A 24,021-nucleotide genomic window follows, 5' to 3' on the forward strand; every position below is an offset into this window, starting at 1 on the left:
GATACCCTGCCCCGCTCCTCACTGCGTCCATCCAGCGATGCACAAGAGTTTGGTCTGCTCAAGGACACCCCTCCCAGGGCAGCACAGACTAAAAGGAGAGCAGGACCAGCTGGTATCTCACTTTGGGAAGCTCCAGAAGGAGCCAGATGACAAAGGGAGCGGCGTGCCCTGCCCTCGAGCTGCTGCACGGTGAGTCTGCGCAGGGCCCTGGGGCTCAGCGACCCGCGCGCCGACAGGGCTGCTTGTACTGCTTGTACGTGTTGTGACTTGCAGGGATGCTGCACCCAGCAAGGGCTTGTAGGTCTGTGTTGGTGCAGAAGATGAAGGTGTGTGTTTCTCTGGTGAGCTCTGCCACTCTGGATGTCCAGGTGTCATAAGGCATGACCGGTGTTGGGGAGCTCTGTGTGCCGTTCTGTGCAGCTCAGGTGGAGGTGTCCAGGCCAGAGGTGAAGCATCATCGCTCCCTGTCCATGGCTCTCACAAACCAGGCAGAACCAGTTTTTGGGCTGAAGTTCTCTGAGCTAGTCCAGGCCTGCAGCAATTCAGTGGGTTCTGCACAAAATAATTTGAATGACAAAAGCAAGATATTTATGTATTTAACATAAAGGTTAATGAAGGACTTAGAAGCACCAATTGTCCTTTATCACAAAGCCTAGAAAAGTATGTTTCCCTCTCCTGTACCAAGTTGCACAGCAACACTCTTCATCCTTTGCCAGTACTCCCATCCAGCTAGGGTGGATGGAGGTAAAGCCTTGCATGCCTAAGAATGGACTTGTCTTGTCTTTGCAGCAAGAAGGGCACCAGGGCCCAGTGAACTGCCCAAAAGGTCCATCAGCCCTAGTGCTAGGATGAGTCTTACACTGACTATCTCTGGGTCCTATTTTCTCACTGAAGTCTTTCCTGTTACCATAACACTCCACTAAGGGAAGATGCTGTTTAACTGCCATATCTCCAAGTTCATGAGTTTTCCTTTGACAGGTGAATAGTGAGTGGCATCATTAAATCTTTCCAGCTGTTCCCCAGCTCTCAGCTCAGCCCCTGCTGTCCTCATGGCATGAGTGAAGAGGGCTTGGACAGATAGTGATGGTGCAGGACCTTGCAAGGATACTGCTAGTCTTTTCGCAAATATGGAAAATTTTGATTTCAGCTCTGTTTCATAGCCAAGATGTTATCAAGTATTTGCTGAGAAGAGTGGCTGTGCAGACATGCAGCATGCTGGAGGTTTATGCTTAAAGAGGCTGATTCCGAACCCCATAAATGCCAGGGTTAGAGGTGTAGAAATGTAAGGAGGGGGAGGCATTTTGAGCTCCTTTCAGACTTCTTTATGGCCTTGAGTGAACAGAGCAATGTCAGCTCTGGCACTTTGGGTTGTCCCTCACAGGATGGGAGTTTTGAGCCCAGTCTGACCCTTAAATAAAACTGAGCTGGGAGCCTACTGGGTGCCCAAAGGCAGGCTATGCCTTTGGCTGCTGCGCTGGGAGGGAGCATCAGCAGGTGGAAAGAAACTTAAGCATTTTGAGGAAGTCACGCCTCTATCTCAGCACCTGGAAGAAAGTACTCCCTGTCATGTGGCTCCTGCTGCCACCAGCACCACCAACCCTCTATAATTATTTCTGAAAATCCTCTGGTTCAGAAGAGTTCTTAGCTTAAGCAACCGGATTTGGAGGATTTAAAGGTCAATAATTCTACCTGTGCTAATGGTCTATGGGGATTATTATCACCTGTCTCGAGCTCTGACAGTGTGTGTTAGCCTGAAGCTTTGGCAGTACAGCAAGTGACATTTCCGAATTTTGAAAGGCTGGGTTGGGAGTGCCCCAGCTATGGCAGTTTACATCTGTATTGCATTAGCAACAGGGGCTCTGGGCTACTATTTCAGAGGACCAGTGCTGAAGCCAGCTCTACACTGGTGCTGCAGCATGGGGGGACAGTAGTTGGATTAGTCTGTCTGTACTGTCTTAGTGTTTGCACCTTGGGCTGTCATAGTAACAAACTCCGGGAGCAGCCTCTTGCTGGGATGTCACGAGATGGTCAGTGATAAACTCATGCTCTGGCCCCGGGGCTGGGCCGTGGGCAGAGGAGCAGTGCTGCAGTGTCTAAAATGCAGGTTCTGCTTCACACCCCTCTGGAGCTGGGGGCTCCTCCTGACAGCCAAAGCCCAAATGCATTCCCTCCTCAGCTGGAATGGGGAGGGGATGCTTTCCCTGGCTGTGGGAGGGAATCCCATAGACCCCGCTAAGCCCCTGAAAATCCATACTGGACACAGGGAAACCTGAGACTCCCACCTGGCCCTGGCCCAGCCCCAGCCTGCCAGCTTTCCTCTTCTGAACTCTTAAAATAATCCCTGTCTCCATGAAGTGCCAAAAGTGTTTTTAAAGCCTGGTTCCAGGAGCTGGTGAAGGGAATGGGAAGGAAAGGAGCAAGGGGGCAGCAGGAGTAGAAGAGGGAATCAATGTGCACAGTGTGCAGCAGAAATACAGCTGCTCTCCAGCTCTCTTTAAAGGAGTAAAGTGCTGAAGATCACACTGCCTGTTCCCCACAACCTAGTTCCCCACTGCCTCTGTCCCCTCGTGCCAGGATCTGCTGCACTGCTGGGCCATGGAGGAGCAGGTGCAGGAGGAGATGCCGCCAGCCCAGCACACAGGTCAGTCCTTGGGCATGTAGCTCTAGAGCCGAGATCGTGCCAGGTTCTTCCCAGGCCAGAGGAGGTCACTGGGACCTGTCTGGCTGTCCTTAGCTGCTCCTTCAGCCTAAGAGCATTTAGAGATGTCACTGATGTCTCTTGGCCATGGTCCCTGCAGGAGGCCACCACCCCGTGCAGGAGGGAGAGGTGTTCAACACGCGATACCAGGCACTGCGTGAGCTGGGCTGCGGCGCCTTTGCCACCGTCTGGCTGTGCCAGGACATGAGGTGAGGGGTGAATTGCCTTTTGGGGAGGTGGGAATGGGTGGCTGATCTCCTGGATAGGACCAGCCCCTCTTGCAGAAGCAGCAGAGCAAGCTGCCTGCCTGGAAGCATATCAGCATCCCCGGACATAGGGAAAAACTGGCAGAGAGATCAGTGGGGTGCAATAAGCAGAGCTGGTCCCCAGAAACCAAAGAACATAAATGAGGTGGGATCAGCCCTGGCTCTGCATTTTATTTTCTCATTTAGACCCTGCAGTATCCATGCTCTGCCTTTTCCTCTCCAGTCCCTTGCTGGTTCCTGGGGCAGCTGTGCTGCCAGATGCCAGCAGAAGAGATGCCCATGGGCCTGGCGTGCTGCAGACTGAGGCCAAGGGTGCTTGCAGAAGAGCAGCACCCTCCCTGGGAAGCCCAGAGCTGGGTGACTGGGAGAAGGGGAGGTGCTGCACGTTAGGGCCACTCTGACATGTGTTGGCTGGCAGCTGTGGTTCATTTCCCAGGAGGAAGAAACAAGTAGCTGTGAAGGTCCTGAAAAGCAGGGAAGGCTTTGCTGATACTGCCCAGGATGAGGTCACTCTCCTCCGCTGTGTAAGTAAATTCTGGGGCTCTGTGCTTTGCTCCAGAGTTCAGGTCTGAGTATCAGCCTCACCATCCCCTCTCCATTCAGGTCTCAGTACAAGGAGCTAGGTGGAGAACAGGAAAAAAACCACAAAAATTAGGAAATTCATAGAAATCACCCTGGTGTAGCATTGGTTTCTGAAACATGAACCTTCTCCTTCCTCCAGTCATACTGGACACGCTGGCTGTGTCCCACTTGTCCTGTTGGCCCATTTCTTTTAGCTGAGACTGAAATCCAGCAAATAGGAGGAACTTGCAGAAAGATAGGGTGGCTAATCAACAGAAGAAGATGGTAACATTCCTAAGAAAGAGATGGGAGTGTGTTTGCTGTATCTCTGCCATTCCGAGCTCAGGAGACATTGCTCTATCCCAATACTGATACTGAAGTAAAAGGCAATATCTGCAATAGAAAAAAGTATGATGTAGCAAAAATATAATAAACGTCTGAAGTCAGAAAGCTTCTTCCTGTCTTTGCTAATGAAGGTGGTAATTAGGTGTTTGTATCTGTTTCTCAGTGAGTGGCCTTTGAAGGTGCTTGGGCTTGAGCTGCTAGTTCTAGAAAGCTCATGGTTAAAATTCTTTAAGCTTGCCCAAATACAAAGTTACATCAGTGTCAGATGAGTAAAAGCCATTAAATTTTACATTTTAAATTACTCTGCGGCCTTTCTCCAACAGGTTTGAGAAAGGTTTAGTTCACACCTGTAAATCTGCAGGCCCTATCCAAAGGGACATGAGCCAGATGGAGTGATGCAAGAGGAAGTACCAAGTGGCACTAATTTAATGTAATCAGAGGGCTGCTTTTCTACACATCAGCACAACCCTGCATACAGACCAAGCCTTCCCCCTGATTTATTAGTAATTGTCTCCGAGAGACACGCCTGCCCATTCAGCAGCATACAGCTGGTTCCCAGGGCTGTTCCCACCAGCACAGGGAGGTCAGTGCCTGCAGAGCTGCCAGGAGAGGCAATCTGGGCTCCTGTGGCTTCCAGGGCTGCTCACCCCTGTCATGCCAGCACAAACCTTTTTCAGAGAAATTACTGAAGGGATGGTGGGAGTTTTAAAAGGTGATGTCCCAGCCTGCTACTCTTAGCTCTGGGAACAAGGAGCAAAGGCTGCAGAAAGGCAAAGGAAATCGCCATTGCTGCTGAAAGCAGGGAGCTATGTTCTTGGGGAAATCTCCTCCCAGCACAAGTAGAAGCACTTTATGGGCCTGCATGGATAGAATAAGCAGCAGAAAGTCTGCTAGACACTATCAGCAGGATCAGTGTGAGTTATTTTGACACTGTGAGGGTGATGGTCCCACCTGGTCAAGAGTGGGACAACATGCAGAAACTCATTCCTTGGTAACAGACTCTGCTTGTGTGCTTGGAGCATTTGGTTTTTCTGATGGTGTTTTCATGGGATTTGTCATGAAGTGCCAATTCCTGGAAGAGAATGTCTGGGAACAGGATAAAACAGGTGCAAGGTGTCCTTGTGCATACAATACCTCTAATTGCAGCTTTCTTGGAATCCTCCCTCTCAGGTGAACTGTATGAAGAAGAAGGATCGGGCAGGAGAAAATATCGTCTCTTTGTTAGATGACTTCAGAATGATTGGAGAGAATGGCTTCCATATCCTTCTGTGGAGAGTGCTGCAGCTCTGAGCCAGCAAAGCCTGGGCACATGGAGGTGGCTGGAGGGGAGAGGTTTTTGAGGAGATAAAGAGGTATTTGGTTGCTCTGGTGAAAGGCAAAGGGCTGGTAGTAGGATCTTCTCCCTGTTAGTGAATCCCTGACTCTTTCCCACATATGTGCCTGGTATTTGAGGTACTGGGTCCTTCCCTGCGATGTCTGATGGGAAACTACACAACTCAGGGACTGCCTTTGCCTTTTGTGAAAAAATCTTTACAGCAGGTGAGAATTTAGCTGGAACTGGGTGAGGGCACTAAGGGACTGTTGGCTAAGGGACATGCCATAGTCTTCTTCCCAAGGAGATGGGCATTATTTGGGCCTTACTTGAGTGGTACTGCCCAAGCTGCAGCCTCCTTGGGTTTGGCAAGAAGTCAGGGCCACCACCATGGAGCACCAGCAGACCTGCACCAGGGTGTCAGGGCCAGCACTTCTGTTCCCATCATCTCAGTAATCATGGAGTTCTCCAGCAGTTCTGCTGCTCGTAGGGGTAGCAGGGGGCAAACAGCCTGCCATAGTTCTGCCTCTTGTGTGCAAAACACGTGTATCTCTGCCCTCCTGCTGCCCTGAGAAATCCCTTCTGGCAGCAATGCCAGGCCATTGGCATTTGCCTTGGCATCAAGCCACGGGTAGCACTGTCAGCTCCAGCAGCTTTCTGCATGGTACCATTGAAGGTTGCTCAAGGTCTCCCTCCCATCCTTCCAGGAATTTCTAAATTGCTGATGTGGTTGGCTGGTTCTCCTCCCATGTTAAGGTTTTCCTCACAGAGCCAACTCCTCCTTCATCCCCTGCAAGGATGTGGTGTCCTGCTCAAACAGATTGTGAAAACTGAGTTTCTTATGCACTGGCTGTGCTTAAGGCATAGGGAACCTGAGTGAGGCCTTAGAGGAGTTAAAATTACATTTTGCCTCTCATGCTGAGATTTATCAGAAGTCTGCACACTTGCCAAGATGAAGATTTGCTACCCTGATTCCTGTGCCCTTCTAGGGACAATAAGAAAGAAAACTGCTTCCTCCATCACTTTTTTTCTGGAATAGCCTCTTCTTTCTCTAAAGAAGCTCCACTAACACCTGAATAAGTTACACAAAAATGTAGTGGCATTCATCTCTGTGACTCATTTTACACCCAGGCCTTTTGCTTGATCCATTATCTGTTTTAATTGTAAAATCTCAGATCTGTTTTCCCCCTTCAGATCAGCACTGGAGCAGTATTTACTTCTGATTCATTCCAGTTTAGTTATTTAAATCTTTCCCCGCGTTTCACAGTTACCATTTAAGGTTGGTATTTCCCTGGGGCTGGTGTTCATCCCAGAATAGAATTTGATAATACAGAGAATATTTGCCAGCCCTTTATGACTGTCCAGAGTGTTTAAAAAACAAATGTAACTCTCCCTGTAGCATTTCTGCTGTTATTGATTTCTGATAGTGACTGTTCCTCTCTGGTAGGTGTTGTTTATCTCTCCCCCGTGACAGGCCAGGCTTTCCCTGCTCCATCGTAGGCTGTTCTTTCCCTACATGGCTCTCCTGCAGGGCCCTGAAATCCTCTCTAAGCACTCACTCATGGTCTCTCCCACCTCCTGTCTGGGTTACGCTGTGCCTCCTTCTTTCCTTGTATGATGGGACACCCTCCCATGCCATGTCACTGTCATTCAGATGGAAGTTGGGGGCTGGTTATAATCAGCAGGAAGGCACAGTGGTCCTAGGCCATAACAGCTGTACAAGCAGGAATGATTTTTCAGAAGAAAGGTAAGCTCTGTTATTGTAATGCCTCCTCATCGCCCCACCCTCCTCCCATCTCACTGGGCTTGCCCACCCATGGTGGTGTCTGTGGATTTTTGCGCTGCCTTTTGCTGCGTGTCACCCCAAGCAGCCCTGTCCCCCCTGGGCTCCCCAGGCCCCCGCTGGGCACGTGGGGCTCTGGCACCTGCTCCTCGTGTTGTGCAACAGAACCCCTGGAACCTGCTCCCACAGGGCCACCCCAGTAGGAAATAACTTACGGCTGATAGTTATCGTCAGTACCAGAATGCCCACAACTACCCTACCCGCTGTGCCTGGCTGCTCTGAGAGCTGCTGGGGCAGGGGGGGTTGGTGGGGCCCCTCGTGTGGCCGGTGTGACGTGCTCCCTGCTCTCCCAGGTGCTGGCAGGGCTGTACTTCCTGCACAAGCGCTGCCGCATCATCCACGCGGACATCAAACCGGAGAACATCCTACTGCATGGACACGACAAAAGCCTCCAAAGGCTTCTCATGGATACGCTTGACTGTGACCAGAGAACACATGTGAAGCTGAAGGGAGCAGGTGAGCACTCCAGGGGGTTTGCAGCAAGAAGAGGGACTTGTATGTTTATTGCTGGGAGAGAAACAGAGGCAGCAGCTACAGATACCTCAGGAAAGGTTCCCATCTCCTGCAACAGCCAGTACAAAATACTACAGCCAGCTTGGGCTGCTGAGAGGCCTCTCCTATCTCTGCCTAAGACAAACATCAGGCTGAGCGACTACCCAAGGCACCAACAGAAATGTGGTCTTGCAGGTGGGTTTGTGTGGAGGAAAACTGGTCACATGTATCTGTCAACAGCCTCCCCCCTGCAGCATCGGAGCTCACTCTTGTTGGCTTTAAGTTCCCTGTGTCCAGTGTTTTCAGCCACTGAAAGGTTTGCATACAAAATGGTTTGATCAGAAAGCTGTGTGACACTTCTGCTCTTTATTTCCCATATTTCTGAGGTTTGTGGGAGACTTGTACGTACTGCTAATCTTCAAGGCCTTTTGAGACATAATTTATTTGCAGGGAATGGTGTGAATATTGAATAAGATGTAGGGCTGGAGCATTTCTCAAGAGATTAGCTCATCTCCCAGCCATGAGACCTTTTCATATTATCCCTGCACTGTGTTCTCCCGTGAGCATTTCTCCCATGACAGTGCTGTTTTGTCTCTCAAACTCTGAGGCAATCAGGGAATCCTAAATTAGTGACTGAGTCTTTTGCTCAGAGCAGAAAAGCACAGTATTAGGCATGGGCTGACAGCTCACTGTAAAGCGCTAAAGCAGGAATTACTGTTTCCTAGGGTCATATGAAAATGTAACCTTCACGGTGCTTGCCAAGCAGGCTGGGTCCAAGGTCTGTGAGAGCCACACTGCTGAAGGCTGAAGAGGAATTACAGATGTTTTGGTTCAGACTAGTGCTGGTAGGATGTGCTCTCCTCTGGGCCCACAGTAATTTAACCTTGGTGCTAGAGGAACCTTGCAGCAGGACAGGAGCACATCACACTGTTCAACTCCAAGCTACCATCTTCCCAAACATCCTCTTGTTTTCACTGAATATCAGTGCTTCCTTTGCATTTCCTCAAAAACCAGAGGTGGCCTTTGATTGATGATAAAAAGCATTTTAGGACCTTTTAGGCTGAAACACTTTAAAGGCAGGCAGACATACCTCTCCTATGGTAAGTGATGTGTACCTGTTGGTTTGGAAAGACGATTTCTCTCTGTTCTTTTCATCTAGGAGGTGATCCTGGCAATCAGTTGGAAGAATCTGATTTAATGAGCATAGAAGTGAAAATTGCAGATCTAGGCAGCGCGTGCTGGACAGTGAGTCTGCTCCAAGTCTCAATCCTCTAACAACCCTGGAGGCTGCGTGCTCCTTTCCATTCCCACCCTGCATGTCCATCCCATTACAGCTGAATAGCTATTTCAGTGTGCTGAAGAGATGCCAACTTTGGGGGGTGCTATATTCAGCACTCCCAGCTCCAAGCTGGGCCCTGTGCTCCCAAAGACACTGTCAACTTTGGACATTTCTCCAGCTTGCACTCAATCCCTGCAATTAGAAATTCAAAACTATGTTCAGTGAAAAATGTTGGGAGGTAGACTCCCTCTGGTGTCAGTGGGACTGGGAATGTGTTGGCTGTGCCCTTTGCAGAGCTGAGAACACATGTTCAGTCCTGTCCTGTGTCCCCTCCTTGTGCGGGAAGCTTGTGACCACCAGTGCTGCTCTGACTGGCTTAGGGATGCCAACCAAAGGGAGTTTGTTTCTGTTTCAGTACAAGCCCTTTTCCAAGGAGATACAGACCCAGCCATACCGTGCCCTGGAAGTGCTTCTTGGATTAGACTATGGCACTCCTGCGGATATCTGGAGCACAGCCTGCCTGGTAGGACTGGGGACAATGCTGTGCATGCAAGGAGGTGACAGACACTAACTGGCCAGGGCAGTGTGTCCTTGGCACCCACCTTTTCACGTAAAGCAAAGCTTCCTTGCCGAGAAGGCAAAAGGGGCTGTCTGCTCTTTGGGCCGAAAGCGTGCTGCTGATAAAAACCACTCCTAATTAGTTTAAGCTCTAAGGCAATTTACACAGTGTATGTCGGACTGAATCAGGCACATGCTGCTTTTCATCCTGACAGAGCTAAAGGTGCTGTTTCATTGTGGTAGACATCAAGCCAGTGTGCCAGTGTATTTCCATATTTTAGGATCAGGTTTGTGTGATCGCAAGGGAAATCGATACTATTAGTTAGCAGGGAAGAAAAACTCCAGAACAGTTAGTCAATTAACAATGCTACTCCATTTCTAGGCATTTGAAATGGCAACTGGGGAGTGTCTATTTGATCCTCAACCTGGGAAATATTTCTCCAGAGATGATGGTAGGACTCCATCAGTTTTATTCATTTCACTGACAGAAGTGTCACAACTATTGTATCTAGATGTGTTTTCCCTCCTCTGTCTAGATCATGTTGCTCGTATTATCGAACTCCTGGGAAGAATTCCTCCTCAAATTGCTTTCTCATGGAACAAGTCAACAAAATTTTTCAGCAGGCCAGGTAAGAATGAGAGTAAGGAAGTTTACTTTAAAAATCACAGTGGATCTCTGACACACTCCTACTCAGCTCACACTGAAACACCCCAAATGTTACATTACACAAGACAGAGATTTCATAAAAAGCAGTAATACTCCCTGCCCTGCCTACCTCTGCAACCCATGAGCATTCCAGGGATGAATACAAAATCCTGAAAAACAGTCACAGCAAACACCCAACAGGGAAAACAATTCCATTCTTTCTCCTTTGGATTTGGAGAGAATGGAAATACAGGCAGGAAACAGCTACACACCAGGAAGGCTGAAGAGTGTGTAACTGGCTGGATTTCACCCGTTCACTGGCAGAGAACAATGATGACCAGGAATGGGACACTCACATCCTTCCAGCATGGCTGCTATATTTAGTCTTCTGACCCAACTGCAACATCTTTTTTGTTTTATTCTCCCCAGTTTCTTTCCCTTTGACTCATCAGTCTTGAAATTCTTGTCTTTGACTATACCACATCACATCACATGACTCCATCCTTCTGCACTTCAGGCTATAATCCTCTTTCTCTGCTTTCACACTCACTGAGTCCCATAGCCTCAGCCTACCAACAGCTCATTCAGTGCTGAGTGCTGGTGCCATGCTGGAATCCAACAAGCACCTCCCTGCACATCCACACGCTTTGCTCACACTTATTCATTCTATGGTACTCAAAAGAAATGAGTCAGAACTAGTTCTATGTTCACTCTCCACATGAACCAACCTGGCCTGACCACACACGTTTAACCTGAATCCCTGCATTTACACCACGGGCTCCTGGGGACGACGGCAGCTCCTCGGTCAGTCATACACTCTTTCCAGGCCCCACCGAGCTCGTAAACGGGAAGCGAATTCAACATTAGTGTCTTGTGAGCTCTGAAATAGCCAGATGCATCCGGGTGCCTGTGGGCAGGCCCAGGGAACAAGCAGCAATGGCTCTCGCAGGGCTATTCTGGGAATACTTTGCACACTCTTGGCATGTTCTCGCCTAGGAAGCGCTCGGGAACGGGGAGCCTCCAAACACTAGCTTGGGAAGACGATTCCCAAGAAAGACCCGAGAGCCAAACCTGCAAGGGGCAGCGCACGTGGAGCTCACAGAGGCGACTCCAAGGCGCAGGCAGGGATCTCTCAGGGCGCTTCGGGTTAATGCCGAGGCGCGGCCACCTCAGCCGCGCCGATGTGACTGAGGCGCCGCGCCCGCGCTGTCTCCGCCAGGCGCGCTCCTGCGGTTCTCCCGGCTCTGCCCCCGCAGCCTCCCCGGCACCCTGGCGGACCGGCACGGCTGGACCCCGCGGGCGGCGGCCGCCTTCGCCGCCTTCCTGCTGCCCGCGCTGCACTACGCGCCCGAGCGCCGCGCCAGCGCCGCGCAGAGCCTGCGGCACGCCTGGATCACCGCGCCGTGACCGGGGCCTGCCGGCGGGGGCCAGACCGCCCTCCCGCGGGGGCGGCGAGGCCACGGCGGGAGCTGCTGCCCTCCCGCCGCCCCCGGTGCGCGGCCTCCTTCGAGCGGCCCCGGCTGAGCATCCCCAGCGTTATCCCGCCGCGCCCGGGCTCCGCTCTCTTCCTCCCGCGTCCCTGCAGCGCGGCGGACGGCACAGAGCGCTCTCTCCGTGCACCGGCACCGGGCGGAGCCCCCCGGCCGAGCGCGGGCAGAGAGCGCCGCGGGGCCCCTCCTCCCGCCGAGGGGCCGCCCCTCCGCCTCACGGCCCCCGCGGCCTTTGTTCGGGGCTCCTGGGAAGGGGTCCGGCCGGCTGTGGGTGCGCTGGCCCCGCCGCCCCGGCCCGGGCGGGGCGGGTCTCGGTCGCGGCCCCGGGCGGTGCCCCCGGGACCCCTCGCCGGGACCCCCGCCCCCCGCGCGCGGACGTGCCGCGCGGCAGGCCCCGCGCGCGGCGACACCGCGCATGCGCCCTGCGTCCTCCGCCCCAGCCCTCCCGGCCGCCCCCCGCACCGCCCCTTCGTTCTGCCACGTGTCCCGACGCGGGAGTCGCCCCGCGCGCCGCGCTCACGCCCCGCCCCTCGGCACGTAGCGCGGCTCGCCCGCCGGGCGCTGCCGCAGCCCGCACGCCCCGCCCCGCGTCGGCTCCGGCGGCGGCCGCCCCCCACCGCCCACCCCGCGCCTGACGGGCGGCCCCGCACGCCAATGGGGCGCCGCGACCGTGGGACGAACGGCGGGGCCGGCATGCAGCGACCAATGAGGCTGCGGCGTGGGCGGAGCCGCGCGGGCGGACCGCCAATAGCGAAGGAGGGCGGGAGGGGCGGTGACGAAGGAGGGCGCCCTGGCGGGGCGGGGCGCGGCGCCGCGGCAGCCAACGGAGAACGGGGTGGGCGTGGCCGGGGCGCCCCTGGCGCCGGCGCAGGGGATCCCCGTGCGCCCAGTGCCGTTTCCGCCCGGCCCGGGGAAAAGCCGCCGCTGCTGCCGGGGAGGGGCCGCCGCCGCGGCCGAGCGCTCGCTGCCGCTGGCTGCCCGGGACACGCCGTGGCGCCGAGCCGGGCCTGGTGCCGCGTAGGGGCCCGGGGAACGGGCCGGCCAGGTAGGCGCGGGAGAGCGGGCGGGAACCGGCCGTTCCTGGCGGCGGGGAGGGAACGCCGGGGTGGGCGGCGGGGCAGGCGGGGGGCTCCCGGCGCGGGCCGTAGCTCCGCGCTCCGCTCGGCGCTCCGCGCTGCCTCGGCGCCCTGGGCGGCAGCGCCCCGCCGTGCCCCCGGAGGCCCGGCCCGGGCTGACCCGGCCCGGCGCGGTTCGCGGGCATCATGGCGGGCCCGGCGGAGCGCGGGCTCGGTCTGCTGGGGGCCGGTGCGGGGCCAGGGCCGAGGCGGCCGCGGGGCTTTGTCGGTGGAGGCGAGCGCCGGGGAAGCCCCGCTGCAGCCTGGCCTCCACCGCGCCCCCTCGTCCCCTCATTGTCCCGCGGGGCCGCGGGGGTCGTTGTCCGGCCAGGGGCAGCCCCCTCCGGGCCGCCGCTGCCCGCCCCCGCCGCTGGCCCCTCCGGGTCTCGGGGGAGGCGGCGTTTGACCTGCATTTTCTGCTTTCTCATGGTGCCCGTGCGGCGCCTTTCCCCCGTAACTCGGCGCTCCCGGCGCCGGCGGCTGCAGCGCGGATTCTCCCGCATTTCCTCGCCCGTCACCGCGGGGTGCGGGGGGGGTTCCCCGCCGCCCTGCCCGCGCCCCGGCCACCTCCCACCCCCGCCGGCACCGGCAAGGTCACCGCCGGCCGGCGGCTCGTCCTTGGGTGCCGGTGACCGGAGTTCACCGCCGGGACGGGCGGGGAAGCGGCGCCGAGCACCGTCTGGCCGTGCCGGGGGGAGGGAGGGCGGCGAGGCCGCGTGTGGCCCGGGGTGAGCGGGGAAACGGGTGTCGCAGCGAGGGGGGTTCGCAGCCTCTTCCCGGCCGTGTCCCCGCGCTCCTCCGACACCAGCTGAGATCCTGGGGGTTCTCTTTAGGGGGGGGAGCGGGGTGTTCTGCGGGTCTGGAGAGGGCACGGGGCGCTGCAGGGCTGCGGTGGCTGCTGCGGGCTCGGGCCATGATGTAATGGGAGCGCTGGGGGCACGGCGGGGGCGAGGGGGCGAATCCCTCTCCTTGGGTGAAGGATGCAGCTGAGCCTCGTAGAACTTGACGTTGGTGTGCTGGTACATCACGGATTTCAGGCGGCTGCCCCCACCCTGGCTGGGTGTTGCTGCCAGAAACCCAAATCCAGAAAAGGAATTTCTTATTTCTTCAATAATCAGAGATTCCTCTTTTCACTTGTATAGGAAATACTAGGATTTCTTTTTTTCTGCTTCTTGTGGTTGACCTAGGAAGTCATCTTGTCGCCAGCCTTCTGGGTTTTTTTTATTGCTGTAGAGGTGCAGGGAGGAGGGTGTTGCTGTGCTCTGGATCCTGTGGGTAAGCGTTGAAGGCAGTGACAGCAGCTGCTGTTGGCTGTGGAGCTCTGGTTGCTATGAGAGAAGCTTCACTAGACTTGGCTGCTATCTCCAGGGAAGGACAGCAGAGCAGCCTCCATTAGTGTGGTGGTGGAGGGATGGCTGGCTCACGTTCAGCAAAGGGCTTTACTTTTCAGGCCGTTTCCACAGGCCCAAAGCAGAAGCAGGGGTATATTTTGGTCTGGTGGGACAAAAACCTCCAAGGTGGGTTTTGTCGCTGTTCTGGAGTTAATGGAATTGCATTGAAGTGTGGGCTGAAAACCCCAAGTTACCCTTTCCACATATTTTGGTCTGTGTGAAAAGTAGGACAGCGAGAATTGATATGATCTTCCTGTGAAGTGAAGGCTGCAGTCGTGTCTCTTTTGAACTCCAGCCTCCTTCTCAGCCAGTAACAGAGCCAGATGCTTTTCTTATTGTTTGTATGTCTCCTTCCTCCCCTTCCATCGCCTGGGCCCCACTTGCCTTATTGACTGGAATTTCTGCTGTGTGCAGTGGGTGTGTGCAGCAGACACCAGCCTGCTAGTGCTGAGGAGGGATTTTCCATTCACAGACCAGGGAACAGTCAAAATAAAGGCCAGGCTCAACTTTGGGACTGGAAACAGAAAGTGGGGAGAAGAGTTTCCCTCTGCTGCATAGTGAAATCTATTCTCTGTGCTTCTTATACGCTTGTATGTCAAAATGTACAGAAAATGGTGCTCTGCTGTGGAATAGGAAGGTGAAACTCCTGTGAATAATGGGAAAGATTCCTCCCTTTCGGTTGACTCAAATGCTTGATGAAGGAACAGTTTGCAGGAGGCCATTTTTGACGTGACTCTGTATTGTGGAATCTGCCAGCTCCCATCCACACTCTGTCTGCCTGACTGCAATAGCTTCCTTTTTTTTTTTTTTAAAAGAAGAATGAGTGCCTTTCTTATCTGCTTAACTAACCATTTGGCACTGGCCACTGTCTGTATGATATTGTGTTGTTGAGCTGGAGCTATCAGCATATTCCAGTGCAGTTTGTTAGAGATGAAACTGTTAGTTGAGGTATGCAGCATGGGAATACATTAGCATTAGGAAACACTGCCATCTCTGTAAACTAACACCTATCATGGGGAGCCCCTTGCTCTGGCCCGGGTTACCCAACTCAGAATTACTGTGAGCTTGAAGCAAAAATTCCAGGACAGAATAATGTGAGAGAGATTAAAATATGCCCTTAAATCCGCTTGACTGGCAGCAATCATGTGGTAAATGCCAGACTCTGAGTAGCTTTTATATTTGACGATCTGTAGCACCCAAATTGTTTCACAGGGTGAGGTGAGCAACTTCTAACTCCTAAAATGCTTCAGTCTTTGGGGCTGAAGGTGTCATTTGCTGCCTAACATGAAGCGATATAACAGTAGTGAACTCTGGATTTTGTGAGTGTGAAAACTAGCTCCTCGGTTTAATGAAATACGGAAAGTGATCTTCATGGCCCCTTAGTCTTTGTTTACAGTCTCTCTGTAGGTTGTTTACAGTCTCTCTGTATGTTATAATGGGGAATTTGTCTGCTGCCTCACATTCTGCTGGATAACTGGCACCGCTTTGACAAGGCCCTGGCTCTTCGTTTTACTGTCATATCCCAAGTGACCTGAAAGTAATATTCCTTAGCTAATGTTGTCTGCGATTTCCCCACTGCAAGGTGGGGTGATGAAATCCCATGTACATTTAAATCGCTTTTTAAAAAGAGGCTCAGCTACAGCCAGATCTTATTTTGAAAACTAATAGGTCAAAGTTGAAAAAACATGCAGAAAAGAGACGGTGTTGAACTGGCATCTTAGAACATGCAAAAGTTTGTGCTCTTTTTCTGGGGGGATAAAACCGACTAGCAGTCATTGATTTAAATTTTCCAAATGTTCCCTGAAGTAAAAAAAAAAAAAAAAAAAACCCACAACATTTTTAATTCAAACTTCCAGGTGCAAAGTGTGCAAGGGAAAATTGAATGTGTGATGTCCCAGCCATGTAACTTATTAGTCTATGCTTTCTCCCATTTTGGATGAGCAGACTTCTACAAACTTGTATTGAATGATGTGATGAGATAAAAATGTTTCTATCTATTCTGGCAATACTAAAACAAACATAATGAGTGTTCAGAGGTTTGAAAATTCAAAAATTGTTCTCATGGCATTACTGCTGTATTACAAAAGCACATTTGTGTTTTTACTCTGGTGCTGCTTGTGTGTGTAACTCTGAAATTTTCTCAATGTAATCTTGTGTTATGTGCAGTGTATGAGAGAGATTGCAATAGGCAAAGTGTTCTTTATTTGTACAACATGTAGTAGTAGTGCTTGGGTTGAAACCATTAAATGTGTGCTTAAATGTAGAGCATGTGAGCTGTTAAGTCTCAGTTGCCCCTATGAAACTTAAGCTGCTGTTTGATTTTAAAATAAAGACTTTGTTGCATTTTACTTGTCTATTTAGTTTTTTTTTTTCCTCTTCCAAATTAAAAGAAAAATAGCTGTGGATATTACAGCTGTTACAGATTCTACAGCCGGTCCTTGGCTCCCATGACGGACTTGTGGCAAGAGTTAGTGCACAGTAAGTTTGCACTTACATTGTCAGGGCCGGGTTTGTATAAATCTGGCTTAACCTAAACCTTTTGCTTATTTTGATAATGGAAAAAGCCCCAGACCATAATGCAGCAAGAGTTCAACATCTTGAAACTGTGGGAGCTGAGATTTTATTTTTTTTTTTTCCACTTTTTCCTCTTAATTCCTTATTGAAGTTGCTGGGGGGGTTCTTGTATTTTTTTTCCACGGGATTTGCTTTTTTGGTGGCAATTTTCCAGTATTCCTGTAGCAAATCAGCTGAGCTGCGGCCCCTGTCCCTGCTGAGCAGGGAGAATGTGCAGTGCTCCAGGCCTCCCTGCTGAGCTCACACAGGGGTGGGACTTGCTAAGCTGCTGAAATCGCAGCTAATGCCCACTGAGCATGCTGAGAAACAGTTTTTCAACTGCTCCTAGTTTAAATTTTTTTTTCTTCTATAATTAGCAAAGATGCTCTTTGTCTTGAAGGATGATCTGCAGGACAAATCAGGAGGTTCTGGTTCATTGTGCCCCTTCCCCCCCCTGTCTGAACTAGTGGTGAAGTATTATTTTCCTGTAACAAAAATAGCTAAAGGGATTTTTCCCTCACTTCAACTGATGAGTCTGAACTTGAAAAGCTGTAGCCCAGAAAAAGAAATCTTCAGTGAATAATAGCCTTACTGCTGGTTTTTGTTGCCACAAGCCCTATAGGAGCATCAATACTGTTGTTTAAATGCTAAATCTGCAACATTCTGACCCTTAAATCTAATTTAAATGCTGAAACAAGTAGAACAAATAAATTATATTTTAAATAATATATTTGAGAAAGAAAATCTTTCTTACTGAGTTTTATTTTCCTCCTGACAAACACACACAAACCCCAATTATTTTAATGAGCAATATGGGAAATATTCAGGAAAGTGTACTGATGTGCTCAGACGCAAAGGTGGAAAAATGTGGGAGGACTTGTCAGCAGTTTGAGTGGCAAGCTCTTAGTGAGCGGGAGAAGCAATTTGTGGTCAGGAATCTAATAGTCCCACATTCACCAAACATGAAGAAAAAAGGGGAACGAAGAGAGAGGAACACAGAAGAGTAGCATTGAGAAATAGTCAGGAATTTAGCTTTTAGAGTGAAGTTCAGAAATGATCTGTTGTTTATGCTAAAGTTTAATCCTTATAAACTCGATAATGTAGACAGGTCCTGCATTCCTCCCTGAGGGTCACGGAAGGGCTAAGTTTAGCAAAGGGGAGGTATCTCAAACACTTGGATCTGTGCACTTTTCAAGGCAGCAAACCTTTTTTTGTGTTTTTTTTCAACGTGTTCTAAACAATCTTAGTTGTTTTTTTTTTCACTTACAAGCAGCCTTTTGAGGCAGATTGTGAGTTAGCTTTAAAACCAAAATGTTCAAGCCCTAAAATATTTCAAAGTAATTTCATAGTAGAAAGGTCACGGTGCTTTTGATGTGTTCATATTTAGAGCATGATTACAATTGCAATCATACACATTGACAAGAAGATATTGTCTGGATTTGGTAGCTGCTCATTTTGTGACTCAGGCTTATTCCTGTTGTCCTCCCGGAGCTCATACCAGGGTTTTCTTCTGCAGCCTTGTTGATTTACAGGACAAAATGTTTTCAGTGACTGTGCCAACAGCCCAGAAAACAGTTTGAAGTTCTGATACTGAGAAGAATCCTCTTGACTTTGAAGTGAGCAGTTTGAAATGGGAGTTGTTGATAGGGAAGGAGTGTGAGACCCTGCCATCAAAATTATTAACAGAATGTGCCTGTTGCTGCTGATTCAGTAATAGAGAAAAAAAAAAGTCAGGATGTGGCTTGGAGTTTTAGTTTGTGGATGTCAGATAATGCAGTCTCTTGGTTTTACACAGACTTTGAATCATGAAAATAAGTGGCTGGAGGTTTTTTGAGGATTGTGTTGATGGTAATATTTGGATAAGGAAGCCCACATCTGACAGTGTTGCTCACTGTAGGGCAGAAAGTCACATCTTTCTTCTGGGAGCAAAATATGGAAGCTGCAGAGGTTGTAAGTGGTGGGAGGATGGGACCAGGAAGACTGAGACTTCTCATCACAGCTCCAGGTAGTGCAGAGAATAGGAGCAGAGGAGTATTTTTCAGTGTAGCCCTGTTTCCCAGCGCTGCCTCTGCCCAAATTACATCTTTCTGGGAATGCTGTCAGTTGGACTCTAGGACTGGTAGACTTGCAGCATGCTGGTGTGGAAACTGCTCCCAAGGAGCAGTTCTCAAATGTTTTATGAGAGAGAGTAAGGAGGTGAGAACGTATCCTTGCTTGTAGGCAGGAAGGAATACACTGGGAAGAGTCTGAGAACCAGTGATTTGGGAAACTGAAGTGCCCTTGGGGTTCAACGTGGAGCCCTTAAAATAGCATGTCTCAACCTGAGCTGCACTATCAATTTATAGATACTTGGAAGAGTATATGAGCCTTTTGCATTCATGTGGCCTTTAACTAAAGACACTAAAACAAATTATTTCCTGTGTTTCTGTGGCATTAAGTTGGAATAAGTTATAATCATGCTACAAGAATGCTTTCAGTAAAGTGGCTGTAGATTAACTTTTGCCACAGCAAAGATCTGGAAGCTTCCTGTATAAATACAGCTAAAGTGAACCTTTGAAGAAAAGATGATTGCTTGATCGAGTTAAGTAGGCTCTGCTTGACTCTAGAGGAGACTGGCTTGCTGGTTCAAAGTTCTCTTGCAGTTTCATGAATTTCAAGGATGTTGGGGTTCAAGATGGCCTGGAAGTTAAGAGGGAACAAGGATACTTGTAGGGTGAAAGTCAGGTTCTGAGCTTGCCACAGACTCACTTTGTTGTGCAGTTCTTCTAATATCCACCTCAGGGTTTGCTTGTATATGGAAATTTGTGTGTTAAACTGGAATGGGTGTTTGTGACACTGTATATTCATTGTACAGCTTTGTGCAGGTTTTTGGTGCACAGCAGCTTTTCATGGCAATTCCAGCTGACAGTCTTGCTCTTCACACCATCACTTTTGCCTCTGTTCTGGCCCACACCTATCCCAGAAGTGAACTATTCAGGAAGGCTACCATGCAGAAAACAAGTGCATTTCATTTTTGGAAGGAAGAGTTTTCTTCTGGCTTCTGCTGGAACGACTGTGGGGTCAGGTTAGCACCAGTGCAGGGAGGGATGGGAGGCTGCACTGAAGCTGTGCCAGCTGAAGTCAGCTTGAAACTATTGCAGAACTGCACCCTGCAAGCGAGGTTACTCCGGGTGAAGTTACACGAGACAGCTGAGCACATCCAACAGCTCTGCTGCTGAATGGGGGAAGTTTTGTTCCCCCTTGCTCTCCCACCCAACGGGGAGTTCTGCCTTTTCTGTTTGCCTTCTCTGGTTCCTGCTGGATTCCTTTTCTGAACTCCTTCAGCTTGCTAACCCAGCAGAAAGCTGTCTTGGGGTTATTTTACGTTTTGGTTTTTGCTGGATTATTTTTTCGCCAAGATAGTGAACTGAATTGGCTCACTGAGAGATTTGTCAGGCATCCAGAGCCCTCACAGAATAAATAGGGGGGAGCATATGGGTGGAAGTGCAGAGGATGTGGTGGGGACCAGAGAAGGGGAGCAGGGTCTCCGCCTTTCGGTGCCACACCCAGTTTGGCCAGCTCAGGCTGTCCCCCTGTAACTTCTCACTCCTCTTAAAGGAGAGTGAGCCACCATCCACTGCGTGCTGACAAATCTGTGCCGTACTTTGGGTTTGTGCCCTTGGTCGCTGTGCATGGAGTGCTTTCTTTAGACAAACCTTTAGTTCTCCACTTGAAAATCGGCAGTGTAGTCTTGCCTTCATCTGCTCTCATTTGCTTGAGAAGCTTCCCAGATGTGAGTTTTAACGTAGGCTTGATCTATGATGGTAGAGAAAGTGTCACAGCCTAAGCATGGTGCTTAATTGTTTCAAAATAGCAAATTCTGGTAGGTATACTTTTGCAGAAGGTCAGTACAGCATAAAGCTCATTTTGGAAGATGGCAAAAAGTTAATTACTATAAAAATATTACAAATTTGTGTAAGTAAAATGCACCAGACCATGTTCCTTATCCTTTTTTTTTTTTTAACCTGGTAATTAGGAAGTCTTTATTTTGCATTTACTTGCCAGTCATTATGGCTTATGAGATACCAAGACATGCAAAAAATTACTGAAGATATGCTGTCAGTTAAATGTATTAAAAAAACATGATATGAATTTCACAGAGCTACATAAAATTATGTATAGTATGACTGAAACAACACAAAAATTTAATTCAGCCAAGGCCAGTTGCAGCAGAAATTTGAATCCTATTTCTTTAATATGGAAAACTTGATTATAGCAGCATATATTTGAAATAAAGCAATCGTCAGTGTACTGCAGATCCCAGTGTGTGCTGCTCTGTCTGCTCACTGTGAGCTGAGCTTTGTTTCATACCTAGTGAGACTATTTGGTCTAATAGAACTTGAGGCAGCATTTTGTCTATTTGTGTTTGAATAAAGTTATTTAAATGTTAGCATGTCATGACATCTCCAAATGCGTATTGCTGTGCGAAAAAATTCGTGATGGGTGTGAGCAGTATGTCTCATAAGCAGGAAATCTCATCTGTTGTGAGGGTAATCTTTTGTTTAATGAAAACCTTTGCAAGTAGCCCCAAACCAATCACTTCTCCATAAGGGAACCAAGCAGTGTATGTGCTGTCTTACCTTCACAGCTGACAGCAGTTGTTCTGACTTTGCAGGGTGGCAGCTGAACGCCCAGGTGAGCAGTGGGGTGATGTGTAGGAAGAGTTCCTGTGGACTCCACTTGAACAGTTGTGTTCGCTTCCCCCCCGCATAAGCACCTAGGGTTGGAACACATCCTTTATCTGATGGTGGCTGGGCAGAAGGTGGAAAGTTTTACTAAGACGTTGCATTTTGGGGTATGCCATCCCAAATCTGTCTCTTTAGGTATGTGACTTATCGGTAGGAAGATCTCTGCTGAAGTTAAAGCTGTGACTTGTGGGATGTGTGAAGGAAATACCTTAATGCTGCCCTGCAGTGGTCCTGTTTGGAAGGGCTGTTCTTGAGTTCTCTGCCTGAGGTGGGAGGCACTGGGATGCCCAAGTCCCAGGCTTATGCCATTCTTTTACACACCTATGGAAATCACCATTAGCGCTGCTAAAACACTGGTGCTTGTTACCTTTCCAGCTTAGCTCCTGAAACACTTGGAGCACGGTGTGTGTCAGTTGGAGGAAGTCAGGAAGCTGAGCACAGAAGTGCTAAAATCTGATAGCACAAGTCCACTCTTTGGTGGATTCTCTTTGGCCACTGCGGGTTCAGAGTATCCTTCAGGAACCTTTCAAATACGGAATTTGTAAGAAGATGAAAAATTCAGAAACTGGGAAAAGATTTTCACCTCAAGCTGCCAGGGAACATAAGAGTTGAAATTGATGTGTCACAGTTCCTGTTTCCTGCTCCTGCATTTCTAAGTCTTACATACACAGACAGACGTAATAAATTAATAAAGAATAAAGCACTAGCATGTTCTAAAAGTGAGACTATACAGTGAAACCTGCAGTCATTAGTTAGGCCTTTCTTGGGTGCAGCTTGGGACTGTCAGCTTGAAACAGGTCAGCAGAAATTTGTTGAATCACATGGAGAAGAGGATCTCAGGGAGAATGAAATGGCATGTCTAAATGCTGATGTAACTTCTCTGTTTTTTGCAGAACTGTGTGAAAATGTAACCAGGATCCTCTTGGTGAAATCCCTTGACTGAAAAATCTTTTTTTTCTTTTTTTTTTTTTTTTTAAACCATGCCACACAGCAGAGATAGGTGGGGTGATTTAGGAGCAGGCTGTTCTTGTAAGCAAAGTTTGTAGCTTTCTGTTGCTCTTCCAGTGTCAGAGTTTAGGCGTCACTCCTTTGTCTGAGTAATAGTGAAACAGTCTGTTCCCATGAGTGTCACTGTGTTGGGGTAATGCTTGCAAGGAATTCTAAAATTTTAAGTTCTATATGAAGAGCGAGTTGTGAAGGAGGAAATAAATGGCCTTGACACATATTTAAAAATTGATGGAAACTTTTTTCCAACGTTGTTAAGAGAGAGATGGTTGTTACTGAAATGGTGTGTGAATGTAAAATGTAAAAATGCATCTTGAACAATGGGAGTTTCTATGGAATTCTGTTAGTGTTGAAAAGGTGTGATTTAGCTTAGGTTAAAATCTCTCCAGTTAGACTGATCATTGCTGGTTTGGGGAGTCTGCTTCTCACCCGGGATATGTGCATGGGCTCTTAGCCTTTACTGACCAGGAACGAAATGTGAAATGGTGACTGAAATTTTTTTCAGGTGCTTTGCTCCCCCACTCCCTCTGAAAGTCCATGCAATGCTGCCAGGACAGTGTGTCCCCACTCCTGTTCTGCTCAGAGCTAGATTTAGCCCTAGCTTTCATGTCTAGAAACACTGTGTGTGACATCTCAGGAGTGGTATTCTGATTTTACTGATAGGAAAATTAAGACACAAAAAAGGAATTAGCTTGCGTAGGACATATTATAGGCAGTGTGGAGTAAAACATGCTAGGGTTGGGAGGGTTTTTTTTTTTTTGCTCCTGGTCTAGTGGTGCAAATTGCTTCTCTTGGACTGTTTTAGGTAGCTCTCTCACCCACACCAGTTCTCACCTCTGCCCACATGTCCATGTTCTATGTTGCTTCTGTCTGTATCTTCAGTTCCTTTCAGTAAAGCCATTGGTGACTTTAATACTGCTGTTAGTAGGTGTGGTGGGGAGTGCATTATGTAGTGGGTACAGGTGAAAACATCTCCTGTGTGAGTTGATGAGGGGAAAGCTGTGGTAGTATGAGCCAGGGAATTTTTCCTGCTTGTTTTCACTAGCTTTGTAATGCTACAAGGTAGTTTGGGTTATGAACAATGCTGCTACTGATTTGTAGCCATCAGGACTGATAAGCTGTGTGAAGGGGCCTTCAGAGTATTTTGGCAAACTGTGTTTGGATGTTTAGTGCACACAAAATCTCTCTGCATTATTGAGGAAGATAATTCCTGTCTGTGCTGTTTTCCTCCTGCGTTGAGATCATTCTCCTGTCCAACCGTTACCCAGCTGAGGTCTCGATAGTTCTCAGTTTTTCCATAATGACAAAATCAAATTAGCCCTATGATGAGTGGTGCATGTGAAATTCCTTTTGGTTAAAGCACATTGCCCTGAATATTTCCTGGCTATTTGTTTTCTTGGGGAGAATTCAGCATCTTGTGTTTGAAAGAGAAAGGAGAAAAGATGCAGATGAGGAAATGCTGTTGCTTAAGGTACAAGCGAGGAACGCATAGCTTGTTTCTAGAACATAATCTGTCCAGCTGTGACTTAGTCATCTCCAGTCTTATATAAAATGCGTCCAATCTAAATAGTTGAGCATCTCCCTCCTGAATGCGGCAAACCAGCGTCTTTTATGCTTATGTGAAGCTGTAACAGGCGCAAGCCATCATCTTAGGAGTACCTTCATACTTGTGAACCTGCTGCATCCATCATACTGTCAAGCCTCATTTACTCATGTGATGGGATTTTTTTTATTTTATTC

At 49.5% G+C, this 24,021-nt stretch overlaps 3 protein-coding genes across 3 annotated transcripts in view; 2 read left to right on the plus strand and 1 right to left on the minus strand.

Moving 5' to 3' along the window:
* The first annotated feature begins 2,595 nt into the window (after nt 1–2,595).
* Nucleotides 2,596–10,361, plus strand: LOC108500029 (SRSF protein kinase 3-like). Its single transcript, XM_017820509.1, has 10 exons — nt 2,596–2,641; nt 2,799–2,907; nt 3,401–3,488; nt 5,041–5,128; nt 5,303–5,409; nt 7,319–7,481; nt 8,677–8,762; nt 9,212–9,319; nt 9,737–9,806; nt 9,891–10,361. The coding sequence occupies exons 1-10, from the start codon at nt 2,596–2,598 to the stop codon at nt 10,109–10,111; spliced, it is 1,086 nt and encodes a 361-aa protein (XP_017675998.1). The 3' UTR covers nt 10,112–10,361.
* Nucleotides 10,362–11,704: 1,343 nt separating this feature from the next.
* LOC108500030 (collagen alpha-1(I) chain-like) lies at nt 11,705–13,630 on the minus strand. The gene has a single exon (XM_017820510.1). The coding sequence runs from the start codon at nt 13,628–13,630 to the stop codon at nt 11,705–11,707; it is 1,926 nt and encodes a 641-aa protein (XP_017675999.1).
* SETD5 (SET domain containing 5) overlaps nt 12,407–24,021 on the plus strand; it is a 65,130-nt gene continuing 53,515 nt past the window's right edge. Inside the window, exon 1 of the mRNA XM_017820612.1 lies at nt 12,407–12,535. The gene's annotated coding sequence lies outside the window, so the exon portion shown is untranslated. The remainder of the gene's footprint in view (nt 12,536–24,021) is intronic.

Source organism: Lepidothrix coronata, unplaced genomic scaffold (genome assembly GCF_001604755.1).
Source record: "Lepidothrix coronata isolate B3197 unplaced genomic scaffold, Lepidothrix_coronata-1.0 Scaffold84, whole genome shotgun sequence".
NCBI lineage: Eukaryota > Metazoa > Chordata > Aves > Passeriformes > Pipridae > Lepidothrix > Lepidothrix coronata.

What these genes read in the sequence shown, in the direction of transcription:
- LOC108500029 (XM_017820509.1), top strand. Translation starts at nt 2,596, where the DNA reads ATGGAGGAGCAGGTGCAGGAGGAGATGCCGCCAGCCCAGCACACAG. An exon ending in AGGTCACTCTCCTCCGCTGT is followed by an intron (nt 3,489 to 5,040) that starts GTAAGTAAATTC and finishes CCTCCCTCTCAG; the next exon opens with GTGAACTGTATGAAGAAGAA. An exon ending in ATATTTCTCCAGAGATGATG is followed by an intron (nt 9,807 to 9,890) that starts GTAGGACTCCAT and finishes TCCTCTGTCTAG; the next exon opens with ATCATGTTGCTCGTATTATC.
- LOC108500030 (XM_017820510.1), bottom strand. Translation starts at nt 13,630, where the DNA reads ATGTACCAGCACACCAACGTCAAGTTCTACGAGGCTCAGCTGCATCCT.